Source organism: Syngnathus leptorhynchus, chromosome 1 (genome assembly GCF_054491065.1).
Source record: "Syngnathus leptorhynchus isolate UIUO chromosome 1, UIUO_Slep, whole genome shotgun sequence".
NCBI lineage: Eukaryota > Metazoa > Chordata > Actinopteri > Syngnathiformes > Syngnathidae > Syngnathus > Syngnathus leptorhynchus.
Window position 1 is genome coordinate 25,487,530 of NC_141195.1, and position 17,383 is coordinate 25,504,912.

The window sequence follows — 17,383 nt, forward strand, 5'->3', positions numbered from 1 at the left end:
TTACCTGCCGCTTGGGTTCACGCCGTCTTTATGCCCGGCGACAGGCTAAAGCCGCTAAATCTCCCCGCTGATTAAATGGCACACACGACACACATGCACATATCAGGTGTCGTGTGTTTCCAGATGTTTGACCTCTTGTCACTTTCACACTTCAGCCCAGGTGCGCGCGTGTGTGTGTGTGTGTGTGTGTGTGCGTGTGTGTGTGCGTGCGTGCGTGCGTGTGTGTGCGCGTGTGGTTTCATTCAATGTTCTCTGCTGACATTTAAATGTTGGTGTGTCCCTGCCGTTGAAATCGAGAGGAAGTCGTCTTTTGATCCTGTTGGAGCATCTCAACAAGTGGCACTGGCATGAAAGTAGGAGGACAAATTGTCCGTTGTTCTTTCTTTGTTTTGAACAAGCAATCCTTTCTGGAATGTGATTTTTGTTGTTGTTGTCATTTGGCCACATGGATGCACTCTTGAATCCATCCTTGAACGTAATTGTTGGTGTGTTGTGTATTTGCAGCTTGACTGTTCAGTCAAGAGCGGCGAGGAAGGGAGGAGCTTCGGCCGACGGATTATGTTCCGTCGCTCACGGCGCTCTTTCACATCTCCACCCAAACACTTGTTAGTTAGCGCTCATCTTCTTTGGGTGATTGATTGTTTTTCTTCAGCACTCAGGTTCTTCTTTGAGTGATTGTTTTTCTTCAGCACTCAGGTAAGTCTGATTTTTCTCGGCTGTTGAAATCTTGTAATGTTTTGAGACTTTTTTTTTTTTAATGTCTACAATTTCTTCAAGTGCTGTCATCATTCACATGTATTTCTGTTGATGTTTTCATCAGTATCATCAAATGTTACATGTTTTGTTTTTGTAGACTGCACTGTTCTGTAGATGAGGGACCAAGTTTTGAAAAGATATTATTTTCAGAAGCTACTCTATATTCTACAGTATCTAAATCCAAGTCAAAGCTTTTAACGTACTTTGCCAAAACTTGCCAGCCAGTTACATCCAGCCAGCCCACACGCGCACAAATTCATTCTGAAAGTCAGTTGGGGATGGAATTGGTAACTAAAGTCTGCTATTGCAGATGAAAGTGGAGCGGCAACAGGACGATGGCGAAACCTCATCGCAGCCCTGCATATCGCGGCTGCTGACCGCCGTGGAGTGTGAGCTTCAGGCCGGCTGGGAGAAGGGCGACCCCACAGAAAGGGGACTCCGAGTCACCCTGGAGGACGCAGAGCTGTGGAGGAAGTTCCAACACATCACCAACGAGATGATTGTCACCAAGACTGGCCGGTGAGTAGAACTGAGAGCTCCAAAAGAAAAAAAATCATTCCTTTCTTTTAGTACGGCTGAAGCTACATTTGAGTTTTTTTAGAAAATTTGAATTCAATATTTTACCAGGTAAGTCAATTGAGAACATTTTCGCATTTACAATGACGACACGGTCGTGAAAACTGCATTAGTCCGGAGGACATTCACTTGAATTATTAAAGAGTGTTGCATTGAAAATGTTATCCCAGCTAACTTAATTGCAGAGTTGTTTTCTTTTCTTTGACCACAGCAATTATCTGAAAACATCTTCCCCCATTCAAGGCTAAAAACACATCACAGTTTGCAAGTTCAAATTCACATATTGCAGCTCCAGCAAACACATAATGGGAGGGGAGCAGAAAACATTCGATGAAATATCCATGACTTGAATATTGAAAATGTTTGAAAAAAATGAGGGTCATCCGATTTAAAGTCATTTGTCATTGGCTCATTTGTCATGTGCTTGTCCTAGACGCATGTTTCCTGTCCTGAAGGTCAACGTGTCGGGTCTGGACCCGGGTTCCATGTATTCCTTCCTGCTGGACTTCATCCCGGCCGACAGCCGCCGCTGGAAATTCGTCAACGGCCAGTGGCTGACGGCCGGCCAGGCAGAAGGAGGCGGCGCGACCCGGGACCACGGCGGCATCTACGTGCATCCGGACTCGCCCAACTTTGGAGCTCATTGGATGAAGGCCACGGTGGCCTTTAACAAGGTCAAACTAACCAACAAATGCAATGCGGAAGGACAGGTATCCAAAAAGGAGTCTGGAAACTCACCGAGCCATTCTAAGTATTTTAACCATTATTCACGGTATGCATATTTCAAAGAATGACTGGTTATCATAATAATTGTATAGCCATTTATTCATTTTGTGCTTTTGTTCCGCTGTTGATGTACTGGAGTGGGAGAGAGTGCAACGCTTGTAATAATCCACTTTAGTGGCTCTTCTGACACACTTCACCTGCGTGCCCTCTCGTAACCACGGGAACGTCATAAACAGATTTTAATTGGTTGGCTGCGGTTTAATGCACTTCCTGCGTTGAGGTTCTTCGTCATCCCTCAGAGTCCCGCACACACATTCACACACACACACACACACCCAGCGGGCAGTAATGTGGTGTTGAAGTTGCACTGTAATTGAATAATTGCTCATCTTATTTGTGCATTATGATAATTACACTTTTTACTGGGAAATTTATTATTTAGAGAGATGAAAGCCAAGGTAAAATAAATTCAAAAGCCCACTCTCCGGCTACCATAGTGTGTGTGTGTGTGTGTGTGTGTGTGTGTGTGTGTGTGTGTGTGTGTGTGTGTGTGTGTGTGTGTGTGTGTGTGTGTGTGTGTGTGTGTTGGCACAACAACAACAACAAAGGTGCCTCTCAAAACGAAAATTGTTTGTTCTTTTGTGTTGTTTTTTCTGAAAGGGCCCAGATTGATTTATTGGACATTTTTAGGGCTTATATAAAGAAAAGCATTTGGACTAAAAACCATGACTTTAATCTGCATATGCATACTGTACAAAGCTGTGTTTTTCTCTTTGTCTTCCAGATTATGTTAAACTCCCTTCATAAATACGAACTTCATCTGCACATAGTGAGCGTGGGCTCGCAGCATCGTCTCGTTTCCAACGTGTCCTTCGAAGAGACTCAGTTCATCGCCGTCACCGCCTATCAGAACGAAGAGGTACGCATATGTGAGATGTGTCATTCAAAAGCTTCTGCACATGAAGTTTATGTGGCATTGATGAGAGGCAAAAAATGTGTCGTGATTACCATTCAACATGATTTTGCTGTGTCTGCTGTTTGTCCTTCAAAATGCTCACTCTTTCTAGTAAACACATCAGAAGCTGTAACCAGAAGTTTTTTTTTTATTTTTTTTATACAGATCACAGCTCTGAAAATCAAATATAATCCTTTCGCCAAAGCATTCCTAGACACCAAAGACAGGTGAGAGTGAACAAACAAGTTGCCTTGTGTTTATCTCTTTCACTCTTAGCATTTTCACCCAGGATGTTAGCATACGATATGATGAACAAGTGTTTTTTGTTTTTTTTCCCCCATTCTGCTGAACCCAGGAACCTGGGTGGGCGGGGCTTGGCAGAGCAAATGGACGGTAATGTTGGTATTCCACCGGGTGAGTCAAAGTGTGAATCTATATTTGTTCCATTCTTGTATTTCAACGTGTAGTGTGACATATCTCACATTTGAAATGTAATCTCTGCCATATCTCATCAGGTTGGTGTTCACTGGGTGGAGGTGCAACTTTTTCCTATGGTGGGAGCCTTTCCCTTCCATCCCATCATCAACACGGATACCGGCACCGTGGTTACGCTGGGCGACACTCTCCCTATCACTACCTGCCACACTGCTCGCACCCCTCAGGTAACTGCAATTAAATAGAATGGGAAATCACAATTTAATGCTGCAATTCATTGTACCGCTCCTTCAGGCGTACCAGCCTCGGCCACCAGGTGGCAGCAGATTACTACAGCAGATCATGCTTTGACGCTAACATGTATTGTCGAAAAAAAAAAAGAAAGAAAATATGCCTCGGTATTGTGATATGATTGATGAAAAAAATGTCAACATATACGATTTCCTTCCACCTGTATGTCAAGGTGTTCAGGCGTTATCAGATGGGTGGAGCTCTACCTTCTCCCCTCCGCCGACCAACAACACGCCTACAACGTTGGCCTCTAACGGCTCCAGGTGAGGCTCCCCCCCCCCGCCTACTATTTCAGATGACAATTTCATCCCAACGCTTGTGTGTGTTTAGCCAGTATCCTTGTCTATGGGCAAGTGGCTGCAGCCAGATGAGCCCCTCCCCTTTGCCACGTGCCATTTTGCAAGGATCAATGAGCAGCGAGTACGTCATGCAACCTCACAGTACATTTCGAGCTGGTGGAGCACGGTGGGCTTCTGACCCTGCCCAGTCTCTCTAACAAGGCACATGATTGCTTGAACAAAATTCACCATCTTTGACCAATGGATATGTATGATCTGTATTCATCATGAAACAGCACCTCTCATTACTCTACACACAAATGATGTTCATGTGGAAAAAGTTGTATCCAAATAGTTGTTGATCTGGAGTCGCGAGCTTGCCTTTTTCTCAAAAATACCAGGAGTGAGCCGTTTTGTTTTGCCCCACTGTTATCAAATATTGGGGCTAAGTAATGCAGCACACCCTCACCCGTTTTGTCAGCAAAACGTTCCAAAACAAACTCTATCAAACATCATTTCAAAGCCAGTAGGTAAGCAGACCTGCACTTTGTATGAGCGATGTCATAATATAGTTCAGCTAAGTTGTCGATGTCTGTCTGATTTAAAAATTAAACAAGGCCTCTGCGTACAAAGACGGTTTGCCCAGCCCTGCTCTAAATCAGTTTAATTCAGCGTGCTTTTATTTGAACCAGTTTAGCTGTTGCACAGTGCTTTCCCGTGTTTCTGTGTAATAAAATATAATGATCATAAATATCATCACATATCATCCCAGTCTGTACTCCCAGCCACACCTACACCACCAGGAATAGCAATCTAATCATTGGGAAAAAACGGAAACTAAAATCGACAAGCTTTAGCATTGTGTGCAGAGGGCCACAGATTTGGAATGAGCTTGACGAAACACTTAAAATATTGCAATCCATATCTATCTTCAAGGCAAATCTAAAAAATCAACTCCTATCACTGTAGGTTTAATGTGCTGATTATTAATGGCATGAACACCTGTGTCCTGTTGTTAATTGATTCATTGCTAATGTACTTCAGTGGAACCAGAATACTGAGACAGACTATCTATTACTTGTTGTCTACTGCTTGTTGTGCCTTATCGTGTGTTTATCTGTATGTTGTCCATCATGTCAGGATATCTGGGCAATATCTGATAGTTATGGGAAACCGGACCCCCTATTAAAAGCTTTACATAGCTTGCCTGGGGTGACCTTTCACGCATCCGACTGTGTAATACTGTTTGTTGTATGTCTTGGATATTGCGTGAATGAACTCAACTAAACTAACTGTGTCGAGTTATTGGTGTAGCCTTTTAAGTGATACAATGTGCATTTGTCTCAAGGAGATGCGACTCCAACGTCATTTCAGAAGTCGGACTGGATGGAAATATGAACTAGTTTCTGAAAATGTCCACTTTATCCGTGTCGTGTTTCCACTATTCGCCAATAGTGGCACTACTGTGCCCACAATGTGTCTAGGGTGCCAAAAATCATCGAAGAAGATTTCTATACCGGAAGTCACGACCCGGATGTTAACCTCCAAACCCAACTTGATTTGAATGCTTATTTTGTTCGAGACAATGTCGGAATAAAGGTACGTTATGATATATATTCAACGAGTCTATGTTTATGGACTTCAGATGTTCAAAATCCAGTGTCATTATTTTAATATTTCACTTGAAACAGTGAGATGATGTGCCCTTTTAGCTGCTACTCTTTTAGGACACATGACCGCGCCGCGCGATCACAACGGTTTGAGTCAGTGGTCCGCGACCTCAACCCAAACAAAAAACGCTGACGAAGCTATCAATCAAATAACGTTGCTCTTTTCATCGCACCACCACCGTGCACGACAAGCACCGCTTAAAATGATCGCTCTTATTTAACTGCTTCTTATTTTCATTCAGTCAGTCGATTTAGCCATTCAGTTGAATGAGGGACATTACACTTTTTTGTGATTATTCAAATTGAAATCCCCTCTGACACTCCGAATTATGTTTTGGCTATGTTTTTTTATTTTTTATAATTATGATTTAAAATATGATTCTCTGTAGGTTGAGGTTCTTGGATGAAGGCATCATGGCTCACATCACTATCAACCAGTATCTACAACAGGTGATGTCTGACGTCAACAACATGAAACCGAAGTAGTATGTATTTATCACCAAAGCTTCTTGTCCTCCTACAGGCATATGAAGCTATTGACAACCAGAAGGGGACATTCTGTGCTGAGCTGCTTTCCTTTAAACACCCCCACGTAGCCAACCCCCGACTCCAGGTGTGTTGAAACCTACAGATCGATGAAAAACAGTTTGACAACTCACTCAGTAACTTGCAGTCATCTTGACATGAATCATTTTTTGCAGAGGGTATAACATTTATACCTGTGAGTATTGCCATATTGTCTGTCCACATGTTTTTTGCAATCATTTTCGTGACATTAATGCTGTTTGTTAGCCTGCTTATGTCGATTGAGCGTTAGCATTAAGCTAGGACAGCTACCATTCAATTCATGAATGCTAAAGTTAAAGAGGCAGAGTTCACTGTACATCTATCATTGGTCAACGCTTGTGTTTGTGTTTTAGTTGGCCAATCCAGAGGACAAATGTCAACAGGTTCTTGAGCCGCCGTACGACGAGATGGTGGCTGCTCATCTCAGGTGGGCTGAGGTATTGGCTTCATGGCGTATTGAGAAATGATCACAGTCTGTATCTCACGGCAGTATTTTTAATTTGCCAGGTGTACATACGCAGTTGCTAATCATGACTTTGTGGAAGCCTACAAGTTCCAGACCATTGTCGTCCAATATCCTTTTTGACGGCATCAGCGTTCAATCAATGATCAGTTATGATCTCGTCTCACAAAACTCACAGTGGTTCCTTGACTTCTCACGTCCTTTTTGAGAGCATTTCAGTCACACAAAGAGGAGAACTGGTGAGTGGCAGCTAAAGCAGGTTACGCATGGAATAAGAATCAATCCCAGTTTCAGCATCTTCCCCCACCTCCTTCTCATCAATGTCGAGGCCCAATTGTCGGGTCACGTCTCTAAAAAATGACTCTGAGCAATTATTTTGGAGTGTGGGCTGTGTTTTTTTCCCCTCCGATCAAACATATTGTTTCTTTTAGGGCGCTGCCTGTGATGTGCACTGTCACTCTGGATCTCAGAATATTTGCCAACAATGTAAGTCAACATTCTAACGTTGTTTTTAAGGAATAGAAAATGTTGTGGTCAATGTATTGATTCCATTGAGCTTCATTGAAGCTGGACATCTACTGTATGTGCTTGCAGGCAGAGCAGCAGTTGCAACAAAAGGGCAAAGGTCAACCGGGCGAAATGCTGGAAAAAGCAGCCGAGCAACTTATGAGCTGCTTTCGAGTTTGTGCCAGTGACAAGTCAGTAATGATAATACATCAATCAAACTTGTAGAGCACTTTTCTCAATTGTGTTCCATATTAAGGTCATGTCAAGGAAATTGAAACTTGTGCTAAACTTGGAATTTGAACAGGGGTGTGTAGACTTTTTATATCCTCTGGATTTGTCTGAACGCTTATGTATTTGGCGTTCTCTCTCTCCCTACCTGGATGTCATCGCTGCCTTCAATATTTCCCTTGCAGTCGAGCCGGGATTGAGGATTCAAAGAAGTGGGGCATGATGTTTCTAAGTAACCAGCTCTTCAAGATCTACTTTAAGGTCTCAAGTCTTTTGGATGTACATTTTTGACTGTGGCTTTGTATATTGATGCTTTGCAAATGTGTGTTCTGGGAATCAGATCAATAAACTGCATTTGTGCAAGCCGCTCATCAGGGCCATCGACAGCTCCAACTTGAAGAACGATTACAGTCCCGCTCAGAAGGTCACCTACAAGTACTACGTGGGCCGCAAGGCCATGTTTGACAGTGATTTCAAACCAGGTAGCTTCATTCACCATGGCATTAGACCAAATAAAAGTAAGGCAATTGTCACATCTGTGCCGCCCCTCCCTCCCTCCCTCCCTCTAGCCGAGGAGTTTTTGTCCTTTTCATTCCGCCACTGCCATCGTGCCAGTCAGAAGAACAAGAGAATGATTCTCATCTACCTGCTGCCTGTCAAGATGTTGCTGGTCAGAACACTTTGAGCTACTTTGACAAACTGTAAGTGAGAGTAACCGCCATTTGTTAACCTTTTAGGGCCACATGCCGACGCTTCAGCTCCTGGAGAAGTACGACCTCCTGCAGTTTGCGCAAGTTACCAAAGCCGTCAGGTGGGTTGTGCATTTATGGAATTAATACCAAAACCTATTATAAGCTCGCTAACGAGGCATTCGTTCAAAGGGTGACGGTAAATTGTCACCCATGAATTTAAGGGGAATAAAAGTCACATATTATTAAATACTCTAAATTGCCAATTTAAAAAAAAATGAAATAGCAACCCATTCTTATTTAGTGATTAAGATGGTTAACTTTAGCATTCCTGAACAGAAGAGTCGGCTTAAATCCTGACTTTCCAGAGATGCTCACGAAAGCCAGCTCAAAATTTGTCTCTGGGAAATTGAAATTCAGTTTGAATATGGACACCCTGGTTCACAATGGTAAAAGGGTAGAAGCTCACAAAAAAAAAAAAAATCCACATTCAAGCAATCCCTGATTCTGGATTGTCTCCTTAGCTACATTTGCTTAGTACGCTTTGTATTCCATTTTGAACTAATGGCCGTGTGTGTACACGTATCAGTGACGGGAACCTGCTGTTGCTGAACGAGACGCTGTCCAAACACGAGACCTTCTTCATCCGCTGTGGCATCTTCCTCATCCTAGAGAAGCTGAAGATCATCACGTACAGGAACCTCTTCAAGAAAGTGTGAGCGTCCGTCGCCGTCACTCTTGCGATGCGCTGAGCGCAAGGAGGGTGTGCGACCGAGCTCTTCTTCTCATCTCTGGTCAGGTACTTACTGCTGAAGACCCACCAGTTGCCTCTGGACACATTCCTGGTGGCCCTGAAGATGATGAAGGTGGAAGATGTCGATGTGGACGAGGTGCAGTGTATACTGGCTAACCTCATTTACATGGTGAGCCCACGCACGCACACACGCACGCACGCTTGGACGCGCAGACACGGACAGACGCGGGAAGGAACGCTGACACGGTTTCTCTGCTCTCAGGGTCACATCAAAGGTTACATCTCACATCAGCACCAGAAGCTCGTGGTCAGCAAACAGAATCCATTCCCTTCGTTGTCTTCGATCTCCTAACCTGCATTAAGCTTAAACTCAACCCCAAAAAACCCCAACTTTTTTTTCCTTTTTTTGTAACGTCCTGTAAAACATGAAATGAAAGAGACTGCTTTGTACCTTCTGTGAGTTTTTCAACATTACGACTAGAGGAATAGACATTTAACTTCATTATTGATTTCATGTTCAGGTTTTATTGTCTGGATTCAAACACAGCAGGAACATCTTTCACGGTAATCTGTTTTGAGGCTATTCACATTTCACCATTTTGACCACAATCTCCATCAGTCTTTGAAAAGTTCCTCACAAACATCATTTTATGTGGCACGTAAATCCATCAAATTACAAATTGAGCTCACTTTGAAATGCATATTGCAAACAAGCAGATTTAAAAAGTAGATTGAACAAACTGTTGTTCTTGACTCCTGATTTCCAGAGTTATCCAACAATTTGTCATGTGTAGGATGAAAATGACCTCTGAACTACAATTTGGCCAGTGACTAATGGATTTGCTGGTAATATACAGAAGAGGAGCTCCTTGATGGTCAAATAGGTGACACCAAAAGGTGAGCGGGTCCACTCACGAGTCATCTCAGTTTAGTTTCTTTTGGACCCTTAGCTTGTGTGCTCATGTGACTGAAGGGCCTCCAGGTGCTGTCTGATCCACACCAAGTGTCGGGACACTTTGGTAAAGACCAGCCCGTTCTCCTGACAGCCGTTAGGTGGCACGATGAGCAGCCCCGTGAGGAACACCGTCCCTCGTTCCGCCGTGGCCAGAGGCATAGCGGACAACAGGCCGCCGGCACATTGCGGAGCCGTTGAACTCGATCGGTCGCTACTAACCGTCTGGGTTGACTGCATCTCTCTTCTTCCAGTCCGTCCCGTCACGCAGAACATTTTATTGCTGAGGGCGAACGAGACGTTGAGCTGGCCGCGACACTCGTCCAAACTCCGGTAGATGAGCGTCTGGTCCAGGTGTCGGTTCATGCTTGCCGCGAGCGCGGCCCTCCCGGAATACATCAGGATGTTTTCGCTGAAATCCTTGGCGGGCAGACACAGGTGGCGTAGGGAGGGGCCGAGAGGCAGCGGGTCGCTCAGCTCCAGGAAGGCCAGGTCGTTGTCGTGCCGGTTGAGAACGAAACGCTTGTGAAGATGGAAAGCCTTGACCGACATGGTTTTATCCGTGGCGCCTAAGAGAAAAGCGGCAGACCTTACTTTGGCTTTGTAGAAATGTTGTCGGACAAATGATTTGTTACCAGCGACGACAAAAAAATTGGAGGGTTGAGGGTCTGATTCCTGTAGGAGGCAGCTGGCGGCAGTTAGGACGGCGCGCGGACCCAACAAGACACCGGCACAAAGTTCCGTCCCGCCGCTTCCCACCAGCAATGCCTGTGGACGGACGGTAGATCATTTCATTGGAACATTTTCCTCCCCAAAAAAGTGGTGGTGTTCATGTCACCTGCCAGGGACAGTTTCCATGGTGACACACGGATGCTGTCTGAGGCGAGCCCTGCAGTCTTCCGCAGGGAAAGTTTCCTGAGGAAAGACCAGATGTCAGATGGAGGTCCAAAGTCTACCCGAGCGCTTGTTGCTGTTGAAGACCGACCTTCAGGCAGGCAGCTTCGACCGTCGCTGTGCAGTTTGAATCCTGCCACGCAGGAGCACGTGAAGGCGTAAGAGGTTGTCGTGCACAGCTGGTGACAAACATTTGGGCCTTGGGTGGGACACGGGAACCTTCCTAAAATAGGGTACGTGTTGACGCAGAACCATCCGAGAGGAGGATTTTTGTTAGCGGCCCTCAGGTTTACCGGCTAGCACTTGCGGCGCTACTTTCAGGGTTCCTTGCTCTTCCTGGCTGTTGAGCGGCGCTTCCAGTTGGCATGCCCTTCCGTGGTGGGGGGGCGAGCAGGAGCAGTGGAAACCGGCTGCCTGTTTTGTGCATTTCCCACCATGAAGGCACGGGTTGGGCTTGCACACGTTCTTATCTGTCACAAACAAAAATGGAAACGACAGCAGATCTGAGAAGAATTGACCAAAGTCATAAACGCGTGACCTCAGCCTGGCTGCAACCGATCGCGCGCGGCCAGTTTACCTGCCGTCTTCAGGAAACAGGAAGTGCACATTCTGTATCCAGTTCAACCAACACGACTTCTCAACAAGACTGGGTAAGCATTAGTTCTGTTATTTTTCTTTTTTTTTTCTTTTTTTTCTCTCTCTCACACACATTTGCTTTGTTATATTTGGCTGTTTAGTTCAGAGTCTCAGGTGCCACTTTATTAATATGTCAATGTTTTCCCAATGTTTTGAACACTCCCCACCAGTCAGTCAGCAACATTTCTTGGCAATGAACTTACTCTCGTAAGTGTCCCAGAACTTGTCCTGTCGAGAAACACACGTGTTGAAAAGTAGAAGGCAAAGACTGGCACAGGTGTTGCGCTGTACTACTACTGTTTGTGCTGACCGTCATGCCTTTGTCTTCAAAGTACTCCCTGGCCTCCTCGTAGGAACAGCGCTCCTCGTAACATTCCCGCTCCAGGTTGCCTTGCAGGAACTCCTCCACGAAGAAGTGATTTGCTCGCTTGGAACGCAGGAAAAGGCTTTGTGCAGCCGGCGCCTGCACAAACACTGAAAGGCCATGCCACCGAGCCGTGAGATGAGGTGAGTTTTTCAACAATGGCGCCAAAAGAATCAATCATTGGAATGCGTTATTTGCACACTCAGATGTACCGTGCCAGGGTTCATACAAGCCGTACTTTGCAAAGCGCCACTTGGAAAGCTGTGGTTGGCTTCTACTTAATTGAGGACTAAGCTACGGTCATGCTTATGTAATGCCAAAAGTAAACGATTACAAAAAAACAACGTACCTGGATTTTTTTTTTCTGTTTTACTCAAACAGAAGAAACATGATAATCACTCAATATTTAAATAGTACATATATGAAATTGGAGGTAAAGCTTCCATGTGAACTGGAAGGATTGAAAAAGAATGCGCTGCTTGTGTCAATCGACAAGCACCAAGACAAAAAGTCGTGTAACGCAAAGTTGAACTCTTACCGTCTGCTTTTGCGAGGACCTGAAGGACGCATGGCAGCGAGGTGAACCAGAGAAGACACACTGCAGGTAGCGCCATGACACCGAGTGCTCCGCAAGTGTCGTCACATCCCGGTGTTGCCAACACACGGTGAGTCCCTCCCAGGGTCACCCGCTGAATGTTTGTCTGTCTCCATCACATGTTCACGTGTCGACGGTTTGCGGGAAACGCTCTGTCCTTGGACTCCGACCTCCCAAAACAAGCAGCAGCTCTGTTTGCTCGTTCTTTGGTTCATTTTATTTGCGGACGGGGGCAGCTCCTGATGGCACTTTGCTCTTCTTCTTCGAGTGTCCTTAGTTCATATGGATACTTTTCATTCACACACACACGTGCGCTGTTGCAGACTTTATTTATGAGCTTTGAAAAATGCACAAAATGGAAAAGCTTTGGCGTTCAAGCCAAACCGCATGATTTTACAAGTTGTCTCCAAGGAAGCTGCGGCCGCCTTATAAATACAGCCTCCTGATTGGTCCACTTTGCCGCCTCACCCTGCCTTTGTCGTTGCGCAACAGCCTCATGGCGTTCCGGATCCATTTGATGAATTTGGAGACTTGAGTGTAGACGCCGTATTTGCCTTCTTTTGCACAGCCTTCGCCCCAGCTCACGATACCAGTGACAAAATAGGTGGCTTTGTACAATGTAACGTGCGGACCGCCACTGTCTCCGCGACACGAATCCATGGCTTTTTTGTCATAGCCTGCGCAGAACATGTGTGCCGAGATACGGAAATTGCTGGATTCTTTACAAGTCTGCTGAGGCACATAAGGTACAGCCAGGCGCTGCAGGATGGTGGATGTCGGCAGATTTTGGCCAAGACGGCCAAAACCGCTAACCAAGCCATTCTGCTGCAGCATGAGAACCTGCGAGGAAAAGAGTTAGTCGAGCAAACATCCCAAAAGTTTGGGATATTTGGCCTTTGCACCACCATTGGTCTTTAAAACAGTTCTCTTCGACATGCTCGTTGCATATTATTGACCGTCAAACCGAGATGATGCCAAAAAATGGATATGACAACAGCAGGTGACCTCTGTCACAGTGTCATCAAAGTTGTCATGTGGTGTTCCACAGGGTTCAATTTTGGAGCCCTTGCTGTTCTCATTGTATTTGCTACCCCTGGATTCCAGGTGGTAGATTTGTAAAGTACTTTTGTTTTTTTTCAATATCAGGCAGCTGGCCAAAGTAAAGCTACTGGTTTTATATCCACGCCTTTGTTCTATTGCAGCGAGATGACTGTAATGCAATTTAATTTGGAGTCAGCCAGTCCTCCTCCAGAAAATGCTGCTGCTCACCTCCAGAACGTAACTCCAATTCTGGCCTCCCTTCACCAGTTCACAATACATTTGAAAGTTCATCGTAAGAACATTTACCTTCTCAGCAAAATCCGGATCAGGAAGACAGGCTGGCAGGATGTACCTGGAGAACTTGATGGGCGTAGCCAGTTTGAGGAGCGCAATGTCATTGTGGTAAGTGTCCACGCGGTAGCCCTTGTGGGTTAGGGCGGCGTCCAGGTAGTGAGTGGCTTCCGTCCCCTCATCTACCAATAAGTCAAACTCACCTGGATGGACAGAAACGATGTCATTTGATCACAAATAGTAAAGTTGGGAAGGACTGCGATTGGTCAGTTGCACCCACCCAGCCTCACAGAGATATAACGCGTGTGGTTCATGCAGTGCGCCGCTGTCAAGATGATGTATTCGTTGAGGATGGTACCGCCACAAAACCCTCTGTCGTTTTCATCCAGGAGAAGTGCCTGCATTGACAAAAGGGAGGGAGGGAGGGAGGGGGGAAAAAGACGCACATGGACGGACACCTGTTTGTCGCGTGGAAACAACTCGGGCTCCGATTTACTACGATCCAAAATTGCGTGAAAGAATGTTTAGCGCCGATGTTTTTCTCCGTGAAGAATTATGGGAGAGCACAAAAAGATGGAAGTGTTGTTGGAAGGCCTTGACATTTGTTCAGAAGCTTCACAATTTCATTGCTGATTAGACCGTACGCCGCGATCATTTCAAAAAGCTTTACACAAGCCGAAACGATCCATTCTCGTCTGGCGATATCCGCCCGGTTAACGGATCCGTCATCTTAGCGCAGTAAATCAGGCCCTTGGTATGTGAGTTGATCATCTGTCTGCACCTGCCATGGACATTCTCCTGGTGGACAGTTTTCCCCATTGACTATGCGGTTCATTCCCGCGACTTCTGCGGTGAGTTCTTCCTCGTCTCCGTATTCAGGCATCATTTCTTCAGCGCTGGCATTGCCGGGAGGCGGCGACATCTCCGTTAGACCGACAGCCGATGTGCGGTTGCCGTCCACGTGGGTCTGGTTGAACTCGGTGACGTTTGGGCGCTGGTACGTGAAAACGGTTCTGGTTTTGTCCGAAATTGTAACGCCACATTTGAAGGGCTCTGCAAGAGTTTTACGGCGTGAGGAAGAGGCTCAGAGTATCAGAATGCGGCCCGTGCCGAATGCTGCTCACCATTGGATTCGCAGGATTTTTCATCCGAAGACAAAAAATAGCCATCGGCGCATGAGCACTCAATGTTTCCTTGTTCCACCTTGCAGAAGTGCTGGCAACCTCCGTTTTGGATCTCGCAGAGTTGAGGAATAGCTGGGCGGAAACAAAATCGATGCTTGAAAAGCTGTTCAGGTCGTCCATGGCAGAGTGGTTCCTCACTCACCAATTTCACAATTGGAACCCTGGTAGCCGTCGTAACAGTAGCAGGTGTACCTGCCGATCCCGTCTTCGCAACGTCCCCTGTGCGCGCAGGGCATTGTAAGACACGCGTCGCCGTCTGGGTCCACCACATACCACACATTTGGATCAGAAAAACCCAACAAACAAACAACGGAACATTTTGGGCAAAGCCTCTCACTTCTTACCGTTGTATACGGCCCAGAATTTATCCTGAAAATGAGCAAGATCGAATCAAAAAGCATGACTAGAAAGTGTCAATTGAAGACTTTTGTCAAGTGAAAAGTTGTGCCCAAAAAAACAGTGCTACCTGGCCACCAATAGCAGCAATACTAGCTTCATCGGGTTACTGGCACACACACACACTTACTGTGGAAGGATGTTGAAACCAAACTATTTTCCAACAGTAGATTAGCCGATAGCGCTCTTATTTCAAGATATCGAGCACTCGCAAAGTCTGCCGATACCCATCGCGGTTATACCGGTCACTGGCACCTTCTTGTATCAGGAGGTAAATGGCATGCATAGCTGGCGGAAGGATTTTTCAAGTATCCATGTCAAGCCCATTAAAATTCCATTTCTGTTGCTATTTTACTTAAGGTTTGTACTATTCATGCTTAGTGGGCAATATTCGTCGTGTCTTTCTGCCCAAATGTGTACAGTTCTTTGCCAACTCAATTTCTGCATGGTGTGTCTATTGATTTCCATCCGTGTCCGTCCACCCTCCGCTACCTTTTGAATCTGGTGATTTATGGTACTGGATGCTTTTATAATTGTGGATATGCTCGATGCGTGATGTCGGTACTATCTTCGTTTTCCGTCATTAGCTGCCATCTTGTGACGTACCGATGTCACACAATGGCAAACCTCTTTTGGGCGCATGTCAACTATTCGCAAAAAAGCTAGTATCTACATAAAGCTCGTTATTTAGCTAAGAGCTAGCAAGTAGCTTGCTAACTTTGAGAGTGGCTTGTTTTAGGTCAGGTGTTAGTGTGTGTTTCTGGAATTGCGTATACAGTTTTGTCTTTATCTTCAAAAATCTCCCGCGCTTCCTCCCAACTGCAGCGTTCCTCCCGACACTCGCGCTCCATGTTGCCTTGCTTGAGCTCCTCAAAGTATTTGTTGGCTCGTCTGGGCCGCGTCAACACCTGACTGGCCTCACGGGTGCCGAGGAACACTGAGGACGGCGAGAGAATGACGATCACTACTGAGGATAATCAAACAGACTTGTACGTCAAACTGAAAATACAAGAATCATCAAAAATACAAAAATGGTCAGGAGCATTAGCAAAGCTAGGTTAGCTTGTTAGCCACTACATTCAAGAAAGGCCACGACCTCCCTCCCTCCCTCCATCCAGCCAGTTATTGAAATCATCTTCATAAATGAGTCCGACACGGAGTCTCCAGAGTACCTGGAGAACTTCAAGGCCGGATTGGGGATTCAAAGCCCAAAACGTACACAAATGTGCTAACGACTCGCTCAAAGTCCAAAATCTGAGGCTAAAATGTACGTGTGAACAATTTGGCTTTTATGTGCAAAAGAAAATAATCAGAACAAGTCATCCACTCATTGTAAACACTTTGAGAATCAATCAGGTGATCCAACATTCATTAGGTGTGGCATCACACTCCATATTCTAACCATGGAGGCATACAAAACAAACAAACAAACAAACACACACACGCTTCATCCCCCCCACCCCCCCCACCATCCCTCGCCATTCCACATACATACCGTGAGCGGCAGCCAGGTGGAAAAACAGCACGCCAAGCCACACTCCACCAAAACAAAACATTACGTCTGATGGCCAGTTGACTAGAAGAAGCTCTTAGTGGCGACGGAATGATCCCAAGTCTGAATACACAGCGAGGGGCAGGAAGGGAGGCCGATGACCTCTGTGGGGGAGGAAGGGGTGTCCGCCGTCCACGTGTTCAAGTGGACCCATCTGGATGGGAGGAGATTGATTGCCTTGGCAAAATACTTCACATACTGTACAACTATCTCATCACGGAGAAGGAATCTTATCAATGTTAGCGCTGTAGAATGATAAACAAAAAAAACAAACATTTCTTCAATTATTATGATTATTAATCATTCACTAAACAAAGTTCCATACCATGTAGAAAAACCCTCAGAAAGAGAAGTTGAGCCAGACTCATCTGACTTTTTGGTTTGTTGTGTTGGACGAGAACATTTTGAACACAGTTCGTAATGTCTGCCACATCTTTGTCACTCGTCAGCAAAAATCAGATGATTGCAGTGGCTTATCTCTAGAAGACAGGTCAAAGGCATTTCTTGCGTTTTTACCAACTATAGAATCATTTTGAAATGAACCGTGTTCAATCCACAACTGGCCTTTTCTTGATTTGTGTTG

General features: G+C 45.5%; 4 protein-coding genes across 4 annotated transcripts; 2 read left to right on the plus strand and 2 right to left on the minus strand.

The window, feature by feature from the left end:
* The first annotated feature begins 1,066 nt into the window (after positions 1-1,066).
* On the plus strand, positions 1,067-5,300 carry LOC147063056 (T-box transcription factor TBX19-like). Its single transcript, XM_085919561.1, has 8 exons — positions 1,067-1,275; positions 1,766-2,042; positions 2,843-2,977; positions 3,179-3,240; positions 3,369-3,427; positions 3,529-3,675; positions 3,912-4,002; positions 4,070-5,300. The coding sequence occupies exons 1-8, from the start codon at positions 1,067-1,069 to the stop codon at positions 4,233-4,235; spliced, it is 1,146 nt and encodes a 381-aa protein (XP_085775687.1). The 3' UTR covers positions 4,236-5,300.
* Positions 5,301-5,477: 177 nt separating this feature from the next.
* On the plus strand, positions 5,478-9,648 carry pcid2 (PCI domain containing 2). Its single transcript, XM_085919580.1, has 15 exons — positions 5,478-5,616; positions 6,077-6,137; positions 6,211-6,300; positions 6,608-6,681; positions 6,762-6,827; positions 6,915-6,956; positions 7,149-7,203; positions 7,312-7,415; positions 7,638-7,713; positions 7,793-7,934; positions 8,022-8,122; positions 8,190-8,263; positions 8,731-8,856; positions 8,941-9,064; positions 9,158-9,648. The coding sequence occupies exons 2-15, from the start codon at positions 6,102-6,104 to the stop codon at positions 9,245-9,247; spliced, it is 1,200 nt and encodes a 399-aa protein (XP_085775706.1). The 5' UTR covers positions 5,478-5,616; positions 6,077-6,101; the 3' UTR covers positions 9,248-9,648.
* prozb (protein Z, vitamin K-dependent plasma glycoprotein b) lies at positions 9,164-12,440 on the minus strand. The gene is made up of 8 exons (XM_085919574.1): positions 12,280-12,440; positions 11,688-11,851; positions 11,581-11,605; positions 11,035-11,211; positions 10,833-10,964; positions 10,686-10,762; positions 10,483-10,615; positions 9,164-10,416 (listed from the first exon to the last, which is right to left on the minus strand). Exons 1-8 carry the CDS (start codon positions 12,353-12,355, stop codon positions 9,842-9,844), a joined length of 1,359 nt encoding a protein of 452 aa, XP_085775700.1. The 5' UTR covers positions 12,356-12,440; the 3' UTR covers positions 9,164-9,841.
* A 206-nt stretch (positions 12,441-12,646) lies between these two features.
* f10 (coagulation factor X) lies at positions 12,647-16,890 on the minus strand. Its single transcript, XM_085919571.1, has 9 exons — positions 16,744-16,890; positions 16,025-16,185; positions 15,197-15,221; positions 14,995-15,108; positions 14,793-14,924; positions 14,450-14,721; positions 13,949-14,066; positions 13,684-13,871; positions 12,647-13,176 (listed from the first exon to the last, which is right to left on the minus strand). The coding sequence occupies exons 1-9, from the start codon at positions 16,802-16,804 to the stop codon at positions 12,763-12,765; spliced, it is 1,485 nt and encodes a 494-aa protein (XP_085775697.1). The 5' UTR covers positions 16,805-16,890; the 3' UTR covers positions 12,647-12,762.
* Positions 16,891-17,383: the final 493 nt, after the last annotated feature.